This window comes from Syzygium oleosum, unplaced genomic scaffold, assembly GCF_021117445.2.
Source record: "Syzygium oleosum isolate NSW1041296 unplaced genomic scaffold, Sole_v2.1 Sole_v2.41, whole genome shotgun sequence".
Classification (NCBI taxonomy): domain Eukaryota; kingdom Viridiplantae; phylum Streptophyta; class Magnoliopsida; order Myrtales; family Myrtaceae; genus Syzygium; species Syzygium oleosum.
The window spans coordinates 599253-616933 of NW_026607525.1; the positions used below are offsets into that span (position 1 = coordinate 599253).

At 40.6% G+C, this 17681-nt stretch overlaps 2 protein-coding genes and 1 long non-coding RNA gene across 4 annotated transcripts; 2 read left to right on the plus strand and 1 right to left on the minus strand.

Annotated features, from left to right (window-relative positions):
- The first annotated feature begins 208 nt into the window (after positions 1-208).
- On the plus strand, positions 209-5231 carry LOC115663825 (probable ethanolamine kinase). Its single transcript, XM_030585794.2, has 11 exons — positions 209-458; positions 736-827; positions 1000-1106; positions 1823-1928; positions 2492-2614; positions 2769-2860; positions 3360-3444; positions 3757-3862; positions 3961-4027; positions 4653-4745; positions 4837-5231. The coding sequence occupies exons 1-11, from the start codon at positions 322-324 to the stop codon at positions 4954-4956; spliced, it is 1128 nt and encodes a 375-aa protein (XP_030441654.2). The 5' UTR covers positions 209-321; the 3' UTR covers positions 4957-5231.
- Positions 5232-5832: 601 nt separating this feature from the next.
- Positions 5833-9300, minus strand: LOC115663824 (F-box/kelch-repeat protein At1g55270-like). Of its 2 annotated transcripts, XM_056306069.1 has the most exons (3): positions 8742-9300; positions 8516-8621; positions 5833-7511 (listed from the first exon to the last, which is right to left on the minus strand). In XM_056306069.1, the coding sequence occupies exons 2-3, from the start codon at positions 8552-8554 to the stop codon at positions 6252-6254; spliced, it is 1299 nt and encodes a 432-aa protein (XP_056162044.1). In that variant the 5' UTR covers positions 8555-8621; positions 8742-9300; the 3' UTR covers positions 5833-6251. The 2 variants fall into 2 exon arrangements, 1 of the variants encoding a protein (XP_056162044.1); XR_008815126.1 differs by lacking the exon at positions 5833-7511 and adding an exon at positions 7968-8372 and having other exon boundaries at positions 8516-8963.
- A 130-nt stretch (positions 9301-9430) lies between these two features.
- Positions 9431-10725, plus strand: LOC130136058 (uncharacterized). The gene is made up of 2 exons (XR_008815127.1): positions 9431-9572; positions 10688-10725. It is a non-coding gene; the product is annotated as an uncharacterized LOC130136058 (long non-coding RNA).
- The last annotated feature ends 6956 nt before the right edge of the window (positions 10726-17681 follow it).

The following is a 17681-nucleotide window of genomic DNA, read 5'->3' on the forward strand; positions in this document are numbered from 1 at the left end:
ATAAGAGGGAATTGGAAGTGCCGGACGTGCCGGGTATCGACACGTTAAAACGAGGAACACATCCGTGATCCCCGTTTCATGAAATCGGGAATCGCCCGTTGGGTCCCCGGAATCAGTCCCCGTACTCAATCATTTCGCTGCAGCGAACGTACGAACCACGCGCCTGCCTGCCTGCCTGCCTGTCGTCTTCCCTTTCCCCCATTTTTTCAACCATTTTGACCTTTCAAAATCCCCCCCTCGGAAATCCCAAAGCCGAACATCGAAGCCACGAGCTCGAAGGATCTCCAGAGCACGAGCAAGCAGCAGCAGCAGCGATCGCCGATGGGAGCCGCCCACATCTGGAACGCCACGGAGGTCGCCGGGGAAGCCGGCGGTGGCGGCGGCGGCGGCGCTATTCCCTCCTCGCCGCTCGCCGTCGACACCTCCCTCTCCCTCCCCGAGATGTCCCCTCGCGTCGTGTGCGTCCTCCGCTCGGCTTCCTCGCATTTCCGTCGCTCGTCGCGATTTCGTTAGCCTCTTGGGGTCTGGTCTCGGAGGAATCGGAGGCTTTCTCCCTTCCGATCCTCCGACTCCGATTGCGTGCGGTTTTGCTTCTTCGCCGTTTCGGCCGAGCTGATGTCTTTGTCGCGCGAGATTCGGTTCTCTCGGGACTTGGACGCGCGTTTCTGCTCGTTTGTTTCTCTGTTTTTCTTTTTTTCGCGAGCTTGAGGTTGCGTTGATTTGCTTTTTGAGCAGGGAGCTGTGCAAGGATTTGTTCGCGGAGTGGTCGAAGCTCGACGATTCTCGTTTCGCCGTGGAGACCGTGTCCGGCGGCATCACGAATCTATGTGAGTTTCTAAACATCAGCTGTGGTGTGGTAATGAGTCGTGTGCATCGATGATTCCCTGTTAGTGTGTATGTTGCGATCATCGGCGAGGTTTGCTGGTAGGGATGGATGATTAGCCGTGACTGGTTTTTGAGTTTATCCTAGTCGGGGTCCTTATTGAGGATTTGGTGCAGTGTTGAAGGTGTCGGTGAAAGAGGAAAGCGGAAATGTGGAATCTGTTACTGTCAGATTATACGGGCCTAACACCGAGGATGTCATTGATCGCGCAAGAGAACTCCACGTGAGTCTTTATTCCGAATAACTATGTAGTATGTTAACAATTTGTGGGTCGATCATTTCCTTCTTCCTTGCGTTCTAGTCGACTGGACTTGTTTCCCTGAGTGCTTTAATAGAGAATTCTGTAATCTTTCCTTTAGTTAAGTTTTTTCCTTCTTGATCTCTTTGGGATTCATAAGGTTCTTAGCTGACATAAATGGAAAATGTTGAAGTTGGCATCTGTTACAGCAATACATCTTTAAAGTTTTCCAAGGGAGACAGTTGGATGCACCTCTCCCGAATCCAGACACATTGTAATCGTGCAAATGCAAGCCGATAGAATCTAGAGCCGAAACTAGTCGGGATAGTGTCAAAAGGACTTATATGGTTTGAGGGATCCATTTCGTTATTTCTATTGTGGTTACAATAACTAGTCTAAGAAATGTGATGATTATGATGCTAACCTGTGAGAGCAATGTAGATGAATGGATCACATACAATTCCTTGAATTACTCACACACGTAATTATTGCTAGACAAACTCAGAACTCCTTCCACAGTGATTTGGCACATTCGTTACCATTTTGTCTGTAGGACTGCTATGACGAACGCCCCAGTTTCTTCAACAGACTTGGAAAAAGTAAAATGCTTCTAATACTTATGGTGCTCAGTTACTTCTGTGTGTAATGACGGCCTTCAATGCTGTACTCTGCTTAATAATTGCTTAACGGATTTGTTTTAGGCTATCAAGTACCTTTCGGCTGCAGGATTTGGTGCGAAGTTGCTTGCAGTTTTTGGGAATGGCATGGTTCAGTCATTTATAAATGCTCGTACACTCACTCCAGAAGGTATGAATTTATCATTCAGCATACTAGAGAATTCCAGATGATGTTGTGGATTTCAGAGAGTTGCTCTAGAAAGTAACGGTCCATATGAAATGGTCACAGTTCCACAGGTCTAAAGTGGTTTCAAAATCCCACTGACCATCTTTCGAAATAAGGCCTTTGGAAGGGGATAGTGATCTTGGATATATACCTGTCAGTGTCAGCTCTTCAGACTAACATGAGAAAGTTTGTTGTTTTCTGGTCCAGTCTTTCAAATTTGTTTGTTCGCCTAATTTTCTTCTTTTCCTGAGTTGGGGTCTTTGTTGTAGCCACTATGAAAACTAATTCAATTGTTAAATCTGTTTGACTTTGGATATCACAACTTTATGTGAGTTTTTGTGCCGATTCTTTTGAACTTGTAGTTATAGGATCGTTTTCTTAAAATAGACTTTTCAAAACCTGTATATCCTGGCAATAATATATGAGCTCCCATGAAGTCTGATAACATATTAATAATGAGTTCCCATGACTTATGACTTGTTGCTCGACATCATGTTCAATTGTTTATTTTCCACCTCATGCAACAGATATGAGAAAACCAAAGCTGGCAGCTGAAATTGCTAAGCAGCTGCACAAATTCCATCAAGTGGAAATTCCAGGTTGTAAAGAACCTCAACTGTGGAATGATATATTCAAGTTTTTCGAGAAAGGTTATTCCTCTTTAGCAGATCACTTTCTCTTTTCTTCATCACTTCATGGAAAAGTTATTTCACTGTTGCACTCCGTCAAATGTTTCTTTTTAACAAGATGCTTTTAACTTATTGTTTCTTTTGAGTCATGTTTGTGCCACCTTTTCTGATGTAGCATGTGATCTCAAGTTTGATGATAATGAAAAGCAAAGGAAGTACGAAACAATATCTTTTAAGGAAATTCATGATGAACTTCTTGAGCTAAAGGTAAATTCCTCTCTTAAGGAGTTTTTCTAAATATCCCAACTCTTACATGATATATGCTGTGGGATAACTACTACATCAATAACGTCTGAAACATATATTTTCATTCAAGCTCTTTTCAAATTGTCCATTTGGTACGCCAAAAAGTATGCCTGAAATTATTAACTGCTTAATACTGCAATGAGTATATGATGTACGACTTGCTGAGAGGTCTTAGCATGTCATGTCATGAGTTTCTCACTGGCTTTCACATAATATCATGCAGTTTGTGCTAGGATGTGAGGTACTCTAATGCTCCAGAATCGTCTCCTGAGTTACTAACAATTTCTTGTCTTTTTTATGCTTTTAGGGAAGGTTGCCTTTAAGAGCAAAAATTAGTATTCCCTGGTGTTCATAAGTGTTAAATCAATTTTATCCTCAATGATCAGTACATTATATATATATATAAAACAGACTCTTGTGCTCTTATGTGATGAAATCTGCTGCTTGATGGTGGAAACAGGAATTAACCGGCCTTCTTAATGCTCCTGTGGTATTTGCTCACAATGACTTGCTCTGTGGCAATTTAATGCTCAATGATGAGGAAGGTACACATTGTTGCTTGGGGTGATAAATTCTATTTTTCATTCTTTCATCTCTGTTCTTGACTGGCATGAACCGAACAGTTGTTGTCAGAAACATTTAGTTTTTCCTCCTCCTATTCCAATATATCTTTTGTTTGCGTCATGTTCTCTTGATCTAACTCGGACTCCATGAGCAATGAGCATGCCCAAGTAGACTGGTCACATTGAGACACGCGCATGACATTCTCGCTGGTGGCTTTTACTTTCTTACACTTAATTTTTCTTTCTTTTCATACATTGTATTAACTTTTCTGGTTATTTCTGCTCACTTTTCAGGGAAACTCCACTTCATTGATTTTGAGTATGGGTCATATAATTACAGAGGGTATGACATAGGAAATCACTTCAATGAATATGCAGGCTATGAATGCAACTACAGTTTGTATGTTCCTCAACTTATGCCTTTCCATGTCATAACAATTGTATGAGTTGATGTTATGTGACTTATGTTCTTGGTAATCAAACTTTGACATTTTGCAGGTACCCAAGTAAAGATGAACAGTATCATTTCTTTGGGCACTATCTGATGCCAGACAAACCGCAGGAGGTATCTCAGGATGAACTCATGCATTTCATTTTTTACCATTTCCAGTAACCACAATCATGCTTATGATTTGTAGAGGGACTGGTGTGACAATCTCGAATTATGTTGATTATCTTCATTTGGAAGTAACTACTTTCCAGTTGTGGGCGTAATCCCATGTTAGAACCAGAAAAATAAAATAAATGAAATGCCGGGGGGAGCTTGTGTACTCGGTCATCTGGCTGATGGTGTTGTATACATGTCATGTTGCCGATGCTTCATATCCAATTACTCTCTAATGTGCTTTAAGTCAACTCTCAATTTGATGATCTATGTTACCCTTTATTGCCATACTGTTTCTCTATGGTGCAGCGTCTGTCTCCTGTTATTGACGCAGATTCTTCTGGGTACATATGTATTTTCATGAGATGGAGCCTATAGCATACGGCATTTTATTGCTTACTTATTCAAATACTCAATTTGTCATAGCGTCATAGTAGGTTTTCATTTATTCACTGTTCCTGCTCGATTGTTCCGTAGTCTAATGCCGCTGCTATAGAATTTGAAATCGGCTGTTTACTTTACCTGTCAGATCCTCATTCCACTATCACAATCTCAAAGTTGAAATACTGCGCTTCTTTCTTGATAGGTGTCTGATAAAGATCTCGAAGCTCTGTACATCGAGACCAACACATACATGTTGGCAGCACACCTATTTTGGGCATTATGGGGATTAATCCAGGTACTACCGACTATTCTCATGTACTGAAATCATCATCGACGTTGTGCATCGCCTCTCAAGTATGCTCACATAAGAGCTGATGATCCTACAGGCAAAGACGTCGCCCATCGATTTTGATTACATGGAATATTACTTTCTGCGGTATAACGAATTCAAGAGGCAGAAGCAGAGTTCCATCTCATTGGCCAGAAGCTACCTTATGGGATCTTGAGCCGTGGGGGTGTTTGTTTGTACACCCACACCTAGCCGTCTGTAGAAGCTTTTGGATAGATTTTTCCACATTTAGGACTCGTACCGTAATGCTGGAAAACTAGAGATACACACTCTGGAAGAAATTGCTAGAAATCTTGGGACGCGGTGTCGTGCATAGTTGTAGCCTTGTTGTTGTGCCTTATTCGTTCCCTATTCTTTTTTCGCTTATAAAGATGTCAGATGTTCAAACTCAACACCTTGAAGCATAAATAGCGATTTACTCTCTTTTGTTCCCCTTTCTTTTGAATTGCCTCGTCGTTAAATGTTTCTGCAAGCTGCAATTGAAAACGTTTTGCTATGGACTTCTGATGAATTTAAAAGAACATGATAAAACCCCGGCAAAAGCAGTTTGTGGAGGAGTGTTACTGCATTAAACTTAGAACCAGCAAACCTCGCTTCGGGAACTACGGAATAAATACATCAAGCAGCATCAAGCAGAAACAATCTTCTCAAATGTATCACGAAGTACGGATCTGGGGAACCATGCCGGATTAAAAGTCTTGTATTGCCAATCGAAAAACAAATAAACATGGAAGGCACTCCAAAAGATTGAACAGCCGAGACAGGATCTCTCGGGACATCGCGATAATCACCTAGAAGTATTGGCAAAGATCAAAAGTCACTTGATTCGACGAATCGGTTACTGGCTATTTTTACTCAGGTAACCTGACACCTGGGTTTCCTGTATATCACAAATGCAGGAAGACGACGAGGACAAGGCAGTCCACAAGCCACGGAGGCCAAGAGAGCAAGCAGGTGCAAATTCTGTTCCTAGACTTTTTAAGGCTCTGTTTGCTTATTCAACGGATAAGAGAGAGGGTAGACGTCTCCAGAATGCCCTTCATGAACCATATCGGACTTACTTTTGACGATCAGGTCAAACCAGTTCACAGCATATTTAATATAACCAGTGTTGAATAGGGAACATAAACAAGGTCTACAAAAGCAAAACCCGAAAGTCAAACAAGCTAACTACAGATGAGCTTTTCATCACTTGATCCCCGTCCTCTACCCAAAGCCAGCCATGTATCTTCCAAAATTTCTTTTCCAAGCCCCGAAAGGTAAAACATCCACGTATATATATAGCGACTCTAAAGTGGGACATTTGAGCTTCAATTTGGAGTGCACATCCATTTAACATCGTCAAATCCGATTTTGACAAGCTTTTGGCCTCATCTGGACGCAGTTCCATATAGCCAAGGCAAGAAATTTCCGAAAATACATAACCATGGAACTGAGTTTAGCGTACAGTTTCTAGGCTTGAAGAACCTGGCAGTGAACAATGTGACTCTTCAGGCGGTTCCTCCCCGCGAGGTTAGACCAGAGATTCGTGACCATGGTCCTTAATTGGCTTTTTCCTGCTATAGTTTCCCACAAATGTTCAGCAGTTGCACCCCTGCCACCGTCAGATTTTGAAACATCAACGACAGAAATGCTCATGTTGTTTCTGATGACGCACAGTTTCCCATTGAGAGGAACGAGTGCAGCCGCCTCTAGAGCCTGGGAATTTCCCAAATGCATCTTACTGTCAATGTGCTTACTCCAAGAATCTGTCACTTCATCGTAAACCCTCAATTTGCATCCGTCCTTGCAATCCAAAGCATAGAGGTGCCCATTAAAGGAGACACTGGGGTTTCTCCAGCCGGCGACCATTCCATCGTACACTGGGAACCAGCTATCCGTATCTGGTTGGTAGACCTCGCTAAGAACCTGCCGGTGTGACCCGAGCCCCTTCAGATACCACTTTCCCTCGTAAACGACGCCAATGAAGGGCACCATGGCCGTGCTCATCTCTGAAATGAAGGACCAACGGTTTCTGTTGGGATCATATACCTCTGCAGACCTCATTGTACGGTGAACACCCTCGTTCTCACCACCAGCTACGTACAAGCAGTTGTTTATGACACATGAACCAAAGAAATGCCGTCTCCGAAGCATGTCGGGGGCACGGTGCCATTTATTTGTCCTCGCACTATAAAAAACCACTCGTCTCATTGAGCCTTTCAGTGGGTCTTTGCCACCGAATAAGTAAAGGTGGCACCCACTTAGGACGGCACATCCGAAACCTAGGGCTTCCGAGTATTCCTTCGGCACTGGAGGGAGAGGCTGCCAGAGCTGATATATGGGATCAAAAGCATGCCAAGAGATCTTCCCATCTCGGTCTCTCTTGATTACGTATACCCATTCTTCTGCGATTCCGAGGCTCTTACGCAAGGAGTAAAAGAAGTTACCCGAAAGAAGCTTGTACCATTTTTTGCAGACTAGGCGGAGCTTACAGTGTTCCACTCGTGGCACCCTAATGAGACACGCGATGGCAAGGTCATCGGGTAGGCCTGGAAGTAGAGGGGATTGATTCCGGCTTCTATCTCCTCGTGCGGGCTTGTTCCTTGTTGGATGAATGGATGGTTTGATGTCGGGCTGGAGACAGAGCTTTGTTCCAGGTACGTACTTTTTGGCCCCAGCAACAGTTTTGAGGCTCGTATCAACTCTACATAGACACGCTGTCGAATCAACCTGAAGACATGCAGGTGAATAGTCATTAACATTTTTCAGCCACTCTTAAGTTATAGGACAGAAGTTCTAGATCATTTGTCTATATGCATTATTAAATGTACACAACACCCAAAACCAATATGCATAATCTACTATATCAAATTAAGATCGAGTTATTGGAAAAGATGATAGACATGACATTCCCACAGTTTCTCGAGAGAAGAACCAGAAGCAACTCTTCTGGAATAACCCTTTCCAAATTCTTGTAAAACTGTTAAATGACCGTCCAACATATGCAATATATTACCATGTAACCTAACTTTATTCTGTCACCAACATTTATCAGGAAGCAGTAGCATAGTAATAGTCACCCTCTGAAGGGAGAAAATTGGGCATCTTTCAAAGAGAAGAAAGACTAGAGCTCCTAAAAGATGATGCCAGAGCCCCGCAAAAATGTGACTCCTTTCTAAATTGTGGTGACGAAGAATATCAGGATCAGATTTAGGAACTATCTCCAAGACAACTTGAAGTTGCTAGATTTACATGAAAATTAATGAACTTCCATTTCGACATAAGTTTCCATCAACAACCAAACTAGGCAAGAAAACAGCATAATCTCCAAGACAAGTTGGACAACATAGAAGCCCTTCACCAAGTCAACAATTTCGATTTAGTTTTCCAAGGACATTCCAGTCAACAGCAGCAGACTGCACCCTCTACACATGAGAATCACATTACAATAATTGCATTGAAATTCACAATCCAACATCTTGAACAACTCCAAGGGCTCAAGTAGCTTCACTCGTTGAACTGCTGAAGCAACAAGAGACAGAGAGCTTGCAATGAAGCTCCCACAAAAATGAGAAAGGGGAGTTGCTACATCTTGCAAAACAGCCCCAAAATGCATCAAACTGTTTGAAGTATGCATGAATTTGTGTTGATACAATTAACAAAGAAACGATTATGCTTAAAGCGTGACCAAAATATAGCAGAGAGAACAATGAAAATAAGAACAAAAGACTTACCAAAGGAGGTTGGATCACCCTATCCATATCTCTTCTCATGATTTAAAACCCCCTACACCAGAAACTCTCACAATCTTCCTCCAATCTCAAACTCCTTCTTCACAGTCTATATTCAAACAGAGAGCACAAGGGCAATTGCGTTGAAATCAGGTAACCAAGAAACTGACCTTCCACCATTCCCCCAATTCCACATTTGTCTCCAAGTAAAATAAAAGAAGATCAAGACCTTTGAGATCGACGTCGTTGACCTTCTAGACCACCAAAAAGGCTCCTAATTTTTCCAACACCAACCCTGTAAACATGAAGACCAAGAAACCAACCAAAAGCTCTCACGGAATCCACGCTCCCTGCAGACGCGGAACACGCCAACCGCCGGTCACCAAAAGCCGAGTAAAGAGACAGCGACTAAACCCACCTCCAAGACCGCGAGCCCAGAAGGAAATGCTCCACAATGGTTCAAGCGGAAACCACCAAACCGACGAAACCCACAAATCTTATCTTCACAAGAGAAGGGAAAAGAGGAGAAAGAAAGAAAACCCAGAAACCGGAATTGGGAGACAGCAAGAAAATGGGGGGGTGCAAAGAGAAAAGCAGAGAAAGTGAGGGAAAGAGACCCCTTTCACCATTAAAATCCCCTCTCTAGTGGAGTTGAGGGCCCATCACACACATCCCCCCTCAAACGGCACAACCTACCAAGCAGAAGAGGGCAAATTTCTTTTCAAGAAAACGGAGGAAAAAAGAGACGAGGGGAGCAAACCTAAACCACTACACACAGAGATAGAAAGAGAGAGAGAGAAAGAGGGAAGGAGAAAGGGAAGGGACACTTGGGTTGGTGGTTCATTGGACAAATGATGAGGAGCAGATCGCAGGTGTGGATGGCAAGATTAGCTTTGGTTGTGTTTGAGGGGGGGAAGGAAGTGGAGGAAACTCGAAAAACAAAAGTGGAAAAAAGAGACGAAGTCAAACGTCAAAACTGCAGCAGATTCCACTTTCTCCGTCTTCCTTCTTTTCATATTAATTTGTGATGTAGAAAAGAGCGAAAAAAGAGTGAATAAGGGTATGTTTAGTAACGTTTCTGTTTCTTTGTTTTTCGTTTTTTTGTTCCTCGGAACAGAAAAAGAATAAATCCGTTTAGTAAAAAAATCTATTTTTTTGTTTAAAACAAAAAGTGTTTTGAAATAGATTTGGAGCAACGAAAAGCAAAAAATATGCTTCTTGTTTCTGGAACAAGAAAAAAGAAACGATTTTTTTTCTAGAATTCTCAAAAAATAAGAAACAATCCATCGGCCGCAACCCGCCCACCGCTACCTCTCGCCGTCCTTCGCCGCCACCTACCGCCCGCCTTCCGCCGCCCGGGCTACACGGCAGCTGCCGCGGCCGCCTCCCGCTTGCCATTGGCCGCCTCTTGTCGTCGACCACTATTCTCCGCGCTCGACGCTTGTCGCCACCCGCCACGGCCGCGTCCTCCACCGTGCCGCCGTGCTCCATCGCCCGACACCGCCGCCACACTGCGGGCCGGCGCCTCCCGCCAACCACCCGACGCCGGCGATCACCCACCACCGGTCGCCGTCCTCCACCACCGCCGGCCACCCACCACCGGACGCCATCCTCCGCCGCCGGCTATTGTGCTCCATCGCCCGACGCCGGCCACCACCCGGCGCTGGCTGCCCTCGGCCGCTAGCCACCTCCCGCCTCTGGCCACCCGAGGCCGGCGGTCACCCACCATCGGCCGCCATCCTTCACCACCGACCGCCGTGCTTCATCGACCGACGATGGCCACCCTCCGCCACCAGCCACCTCCCGCCGTCGCCCCTCGCTGCCGTCACCGCCGCCCGACACCACCGTGCTCCGCCGCTGAACGCCGTGCTCCACTGCCTCCCACCGCCAGCCGCCATCCTCTGCTACCGCCGACCACCGTCCTCCGCCCCCCACCGCCACCCGCCGTCCTCCGCCGGTAGCCCAGAAGGGAGAAACTCGTTCATGGAATATAAATGGATCATTCGCGCTCTAAACGCGTTTCTATTCTTTTTCTATTCCAGGAATAGAAATTTTATGCAATTACTAAACGCTATTTTTTGCTCAGAAACTGTTCCAAGAAATAGAAATAGAAAAAACTATTTCTGATCAAAAATTGTTTCTGGGAACAGAAACGTTGCTATGCAGACCCTAAAGCTCCGGTTCAACTGCGGTGAATTCCCAATTTTGCCACTCCTAGTTGTCCTTTGCTTCGCTTTTACCCTCCCTGAAGATTGCTTTTCATCTCAATTTACACCCTTCTAGTTCCTATACGGAGATCACGGTGATCCATGAATTTTAATTCAATGTATAATGTGATCCATGAATTTTTATTACATATTCAATTTATTTCTTGGACTAAATGAAAATATTCAATATTGTCCCTGATCTTGAATGAATAGAAGGACTATATTAAACTTTTTCATATAGTTCGGGGAGTACATTGAATAAATTACAAGTTCATGGACCACATTGAATATTAAGCTAAAGTTCAAGGACCATGTTGAACAAATAAAAAATTTAAAGACTACATTATACATTTGGCCAAAGTTCAAGAACCATTTGTGTCATTATCCCTTTTATAGACGTGTGGATTGCTGAGCCCTTCAAGTCGTCGGCCAAAGGGAGTTTTTGAGAAAGAAATTAATCAGGTGAACAATTAAATAGTAGGGGAAAATATGGTAAAAACCAAACCTCTCTAACTAGAGGCATATGTCATGTTTAAGTTTGAAAAGACAAGAAGTGAAAAGTAATCAATTTAAGGTTTTCGAGATATCGATTTAAGATTGAATTGAACTCTCTTTCGCGAGCTACCGTTGCACCTCGTGTTGATTGGAGCCATCATTCATATCAATTAAGGGTGCGAGTATAACCCCGAGTTAATGCCTGGTGTAGTAAGCTCCGATGCTCTATTTAGCCAAATTAAAAGAGCTTTTTTGTTCGCATCGAAACGAGTGAATTTTTATCATTCTCAAAGGTAGATTTTACTCCAATTTTCTGCTTTTACTCACTCTTGTTTTCCTTTTTGCCTCGTTTTACCTTCGGAGCAATTCCTGTTCCTTCGATTTTACACCATTGAGTTGTCATTTCAGCATATTAAGCAGTTTGCATAGACCCTTCACATATTCGAAAGTTGCAACACCTCGAAACCAGGCGAGACAGCTTCCTAGAAATCTACTATCGACTATTGCAATGGTGGAGATATTGCGGATGTAAGGTGTCTACTAAATACCTTTATAGAAAGCCAGAATGCTCGTTTTTCACGGTTCCGTTATAAAATTATACCAAATAGGCTCTAGGACTTGACTCGGGTTATCGAGCATCCTTAATTGTAATTTTACTGCTCAAAACTCCTCCAACATATATTAGTGAGTAAAATAGCTGGTCTAACCTACATTTCACTAACCAAGAAGAGTCTTTCGACTATGTCTTCAAGCAACTGTCAATCAAGTTAGGTCTGACTGGTCAAATTAAAAATGATGGGCAATTCAACTCAAGGTTATTTAATTTGAAATGAACACATCAATGGGCACTCGAAGCATTCGAGAGAACCCAATTTCGTGAATTTAGATTAATAAATTTTTTTTTTAAATCAGGAGATAATGCGAGGCAGTATTGGACTATCTAATTTATTCCTATCTCTTTCTAATATGTCTTGACCCACGACCGCATGAAAAGTAAGACATTACTTCTGTTCAATCCCATAAAAAAAAACACAAGGGTTATTTTCGTAATTTTGCCAGTCACTGTTTGATCATCGCTAATCTGGGATTAGTGGGGGAGCTCTGTGGGACTTCTTTGTGAAATCAATTGCAGTGATTGGACTATGATAACCACCTGCCCATCCCATCAATTGCTTTCTCCCTTTTCTTCTTTGTTCCTCGAATATTTATTGATTTAATCATCACATCAAAGTTCATTTGAATATTATCCTATTGTAGTAGTGTTGTTGCCATATTCTTATTTTATTATATAGTACAAGGAATATCAGCTCATGACGCAACGTTTTGTCTAGGGAAGTTGGGTAAAACCCATCACGAGCTTGTATCATTTCGGTAGACAAAAGGGTTGACCTCAACCACCTATTAGGTTTGCAACTTCGATGAAAAATTTAGAGTGTGAATGATAACCATTCTGTTTTTGTATTTTTCTGTTCCTGGGTACAGGTTTAGAACAGAAATCCGTATGACAACGTAATTTCATTTTTCTATTTCTGAGACAAATTTTTAGCTCAGTAATAAATTTGGAACAAAAATGAGAGGTAAAAATTTTATACCTTTCTCTTTGTGGAATAGAAACAAAAATAACAATTATTCTTAGAATAGAAATTTTGTGTCGTTATCAAACGCTACTTTCTGCTTAGAAATTCATCTAGGAAATAGAAAATAGAAAAATCTATTTCTGGCAAGAGATTGTTCCCGAGAACAGAATGGTTATCTTTTGCGTCCTTAATTGTCCGAGCGAAGTAACATATGTAGGTTGATCTCGGAATTGAATAATGTTACGCTAATAAATGAATAGAACCGATGAGAATTTAATTTTCACGAAAATCTTTATATTATGAAGGTTAGTAATATGAAATTATGTGGATGGATAGGATGGCTCGAACTAGAATGTACATAGTTATGTGTTTTTTTATTGACATGGAATAGATGTTGGCAAATGAGGATGGGGGGTAAATCTCTAATTGGACCATGAATTAGTCATGTAATTTGGCACCTCCGGTGAGCATCAAACCTTTAAGTAGGGTGATGTATGATTTTTTGAAAAATTCATTTGTTTATTATGTCCATGGTTATTTACAAGCATAGACACCGTAATATACAAGAGTAATTCTTGTTTGTCCAGCATCGACACCACCATCGACATTGATGGTGGCACAAGTGTTGTGTTCGCTACTCTCGTACCACCACTACCTACTGATTGCGTGATTATCGCAATGTCTCAATCTCTTCAAGTGACCACCACCACAGTGGCAACACTTCTCGCTTGTTTCTTGCCCTCTCTACCATCAACCATTATGACCATGGCGGTGGTGGTCATTGTTGTCAATGATAGCAATATGTGACGACGGTGGCTACAATATTTAGAAACGGCTTTTTTTTTCTTTTACAGTAACTTATTTGAATTTTTTCTTTCTTTTCTTTCACTCCTAACCTAAGTAATTGAACATTTAATTGATTGGATATAACCGCATCTTGTCGTTATATACAGTATTTTCTCGAAAACAAGATAGAATATAAGCAATTAGGAGGAGTTCTTATCCTCCTCCATCAAATCCTACCCTAACCCCTCTCTTAACATAAGAGATGGAAACCCAAAAATAAATTAGTGGGTCATTAACTTTTTTTAAGTATAAGGTGGAAATTGGCAAGCCACTCAAGTCTCCATCTTCGTGATGGTGAAGTTCCCTGGTATGAAGTCAATGGAGAAAAGTATAAGCTAGATTTCTAATGCACGTGTGTCATACTTTGAGACCAAGAAAATAGAAGAAAATTGCTTTGTTTTACAACAAAATGGTGAAGAAGCACAATTCTACTCTCAATTTATTCATTCAATGATTTATTTATTACAATTTCGGCTCCAATCAAGCGAAATTCAAGCAGAAATTACGTGAGATATTATTGCAAATTAGGGTTTCTTTGCATGCATTGGCTTGTCTGCATGTCCAATGTGAGATTTTTTCTTTCTTTTGTCCCGCAAAATAAGTCGCCCGCGGTGTACGGTGCTCGAGCGGTGACCTCCTGTCTATATTCTTTTGGATTCTTCTGATTTTCCTTCGAGTCATTGCTCGTTCTACTTCTATAATTGCAAAATAATTGCAAATGAGGCCAATTTATATGAGGTAATCCGAAATTGACCCGACAACAACTATTCTTGACTGCAATTTTAGGGCTGACCATACAAACAAATAAATGTGGCAAGTAAATTATATTCAAGATTGCCGTTATTAGAGACAGATTGTTCATGATAATTAACAACGAAAAGGGATGTTTAAATATTTTTCTATCACGTATGCGTAATTCGGGTATTAGATACCTCACTTATGTGATTAAAGACGCTTAATTTCCATCTGTACACAAGTTTTACGAAGGAAAACAAATAATATTAAGAAGGGCAAGATCAATCCATTTGGCTAATTGTTGTTCTATTCTCTAGCAATTTTGCTTAACTCCGTAGGTTTACTCAGCTAAACAAACGCATGTGAGGAGCCATGTCAATTGAGAGCACCCATGAAAATGCCATTTATCCTCTCCAAAGCAACTTGCATTTATAGTTGGGAAATTATTACATAAACTTGAAACTTGATTTTCGGGATCAAGTTAAACCTGATGAAATTATAGTGAGATCCGCATAATTACAATAAGACACATGATATGGTTGTGTTCCTCGCGGAGCTTTATTCTTTCTTTTTTTTTTTATGCTAGAAATGACAATGGAAAGGAAGACAAATTCCAAGGTTTAACCAAATATTAATTAAATATATTTATCAAACTATATAGAAAAAGACATAGATGTACCATGCATGATCTCTTGCTTAACAAATTTGGTCAATCTCCCACATATGTTGTAAGTTTTTTTTGTACTTAGTTCAGTCTCTGTCATCAAAGCGGCCGAATAAAATGGTTTTTCTAAGGGTGTGCTTGTTCATCGAATGTATTTTTTCGGGAACTGATTTGATTGGTTATTGGTGTTTGGAATACGAAAAATGAATGGTAATTACGAAAGCATTTTCCATCGATGAAATCTTGTTGGTATAAAAGCCAGAAAATGATTTGGCATGCTTAAAAAAGAGGAAAGTGTTTTTCGAGCAATAAGAACTGAGACTAGTGTTAATCTAAATCATTTTCCTCTATTCATAAGTTTTTTGCCGAATAAACACACTCTGAATCAAAGGAAATTAAATTAGCTTACAAGGTGACTTAAGCTTCATTTCTTTGGCCCTCTCTTCACCATTCCTCTCGTATTGTAGTTTTCACCTGTAGAGATCAAAAAGACTAAAGAGCCTCGAGTCCTTTGATTTTGTTCTTGACGTGTTTGTGGGTTCTAAATGAGTAATTTTCTGAATCGGTAAATTCTAATCCATAAAAAACCTAAAAAAAGGAAAAAAAATCTAAAAAAGAAGAAGAAAGAAAATAGGCCAAAGTGGATGCCGCTCTGCAATTACTCTTGACATGGAGATCTCAGGAAATTGAATTGGTCAGCCGTGATTCATTCCACTGTTGATGCCGACTCAAACGAGATTTTTATATATATATATATATATATATATATTTCTATGCATATATTTAATCACTTATTTATATTTGCTATGGGACAGAGATCGTACTACTTTCTTGAACTTTCTCCTTTTTTTTTTTTTCTATCTTATCCTTAAAATACATGTGTAAGGATGTAGAGTCTAGTAATATACAAGAGATCCTTGTTTGTCTAGGATTGACACTACCGTCGACATTGATGTTGGCACCAGTGTTGCGGTTGCCGCTCTCATTCAACCATTACGTAGTGTAGTATATAGTTGCGTGATTATCACGATGTCTTGATCTCCTCGAGTGACCATCACCACAGTAGTAATACTTCTCGCTTGTCTCTCACCCTCTCTACCATCGACGATCGTGACCAAAGTGGTGGTGCTTGCTATCGTCAATGATAGGAATAGGTGGCGACAGTGGCTACAATTTATAGAAATAATTTTTTTGCAGTAACTTATTTGATTTTTTTTTTTCACTCATAACCTAGGTGCATCGAACATTCAATGAATTGGATATGACCATATCTCTCCTCGTTATATCCAATATTTTCCTAAAAACAATATAGAATACAAGCAACTAGAAGGAGAGTTCTTATCCTATTTCATCGTACCCTACCCTAATCCTTCTCTTAACATATGAGGTGAAAACACAAAAATAAGTTTGTGGGTCATTAATTTTTTTTAAGTATAAGGTGGAAATTGGCAAGCCATTTAAATCTCCATATTCGTGATTGTGAAGTTCCTTGGCATGAAGTCAATGGAGAAAAGTATAAGCTAGATTTCTAATGCGCGTGGGTCAGACTCAGAGACCAAGAAAATAGAAATGGAAAAAACAATTCTTTTTTTATCTCACAACAAAATTGCAGAGAAGCACAATTCAACTTTCAGTTTATTTATTCATTGATTTATTTATTACAGTTTTAGCTCCAATCAAGCGAAATTCAAGCAGAAATTCGTGAGATATTATGACAAATTAGGGTTTCTTTGCATGCATTGGCTTGTCTGCATGTCCAATGTGAGATTTTTCCTTTCTTTTGTCCCCCAAAATAAGTCGCCCCCCGTGTACGGTGCTCGAGCGGTGACCTCCTGTCTCCATTCTTTTGGATTCTTCTAATTTTCCTTCGAGTCATCACTGGTTCTACTTCTATAATTGTAAAATAATTGCAAATGAGGCCAATTTATATGAGGTAATCCGAAATTGACCCGACAACAACTATTCTTGACTGCAATTTTAGGGCTGACCATACAAACAAATAAATGTGGCAAGTAAATTATATTCCAGATTGCCGTTATTAGAGACAAATTGTTCATGATAATTAACGATGAAAAGGGATGTTTAAATATTTTTCTATCATGGATACGTAATTCGGGTATAAGATACCTCATTTATGTGATTAAATACGCTTAATTTCCATATGTATACAAGTTTTTAGAAGGCAAACAAGTAAAATTAAGAAGGGCAAGATCAATTTAATTGGCTAATAGTTGTTCTATTCTCTAGCAATTTTGCTTAACTCCATCGGTTTACTCAGCTAAACAAACGCATGTGAGGAGCCATGTCAATCGAGAGCACCCATGACAATGCTATTTATCCTCTCCAAAGCAGCTCCTATTTATTGATCGGTAAATTATTTTTCAAACTTGAAACTCAATTTTTACGATCAAGTTAAACCTAATTAAATTATATTGATATCTACATAATTACAAGAAAACGCTTGTCTTGGGTGGGGCTCATTTCACAAAATTGTTTTGGCTAAAACATGCCGATTTTAAGTTGATTGAACAATTTTAACCAATTCGCATAATTTTTTATAAAAAAAAGAATGTGAAAATAATCCCACTCTTTAATGATTTTGGGCAAAAATTGAAATAAAATCATTTCAGACAGAGGTTTTGTTT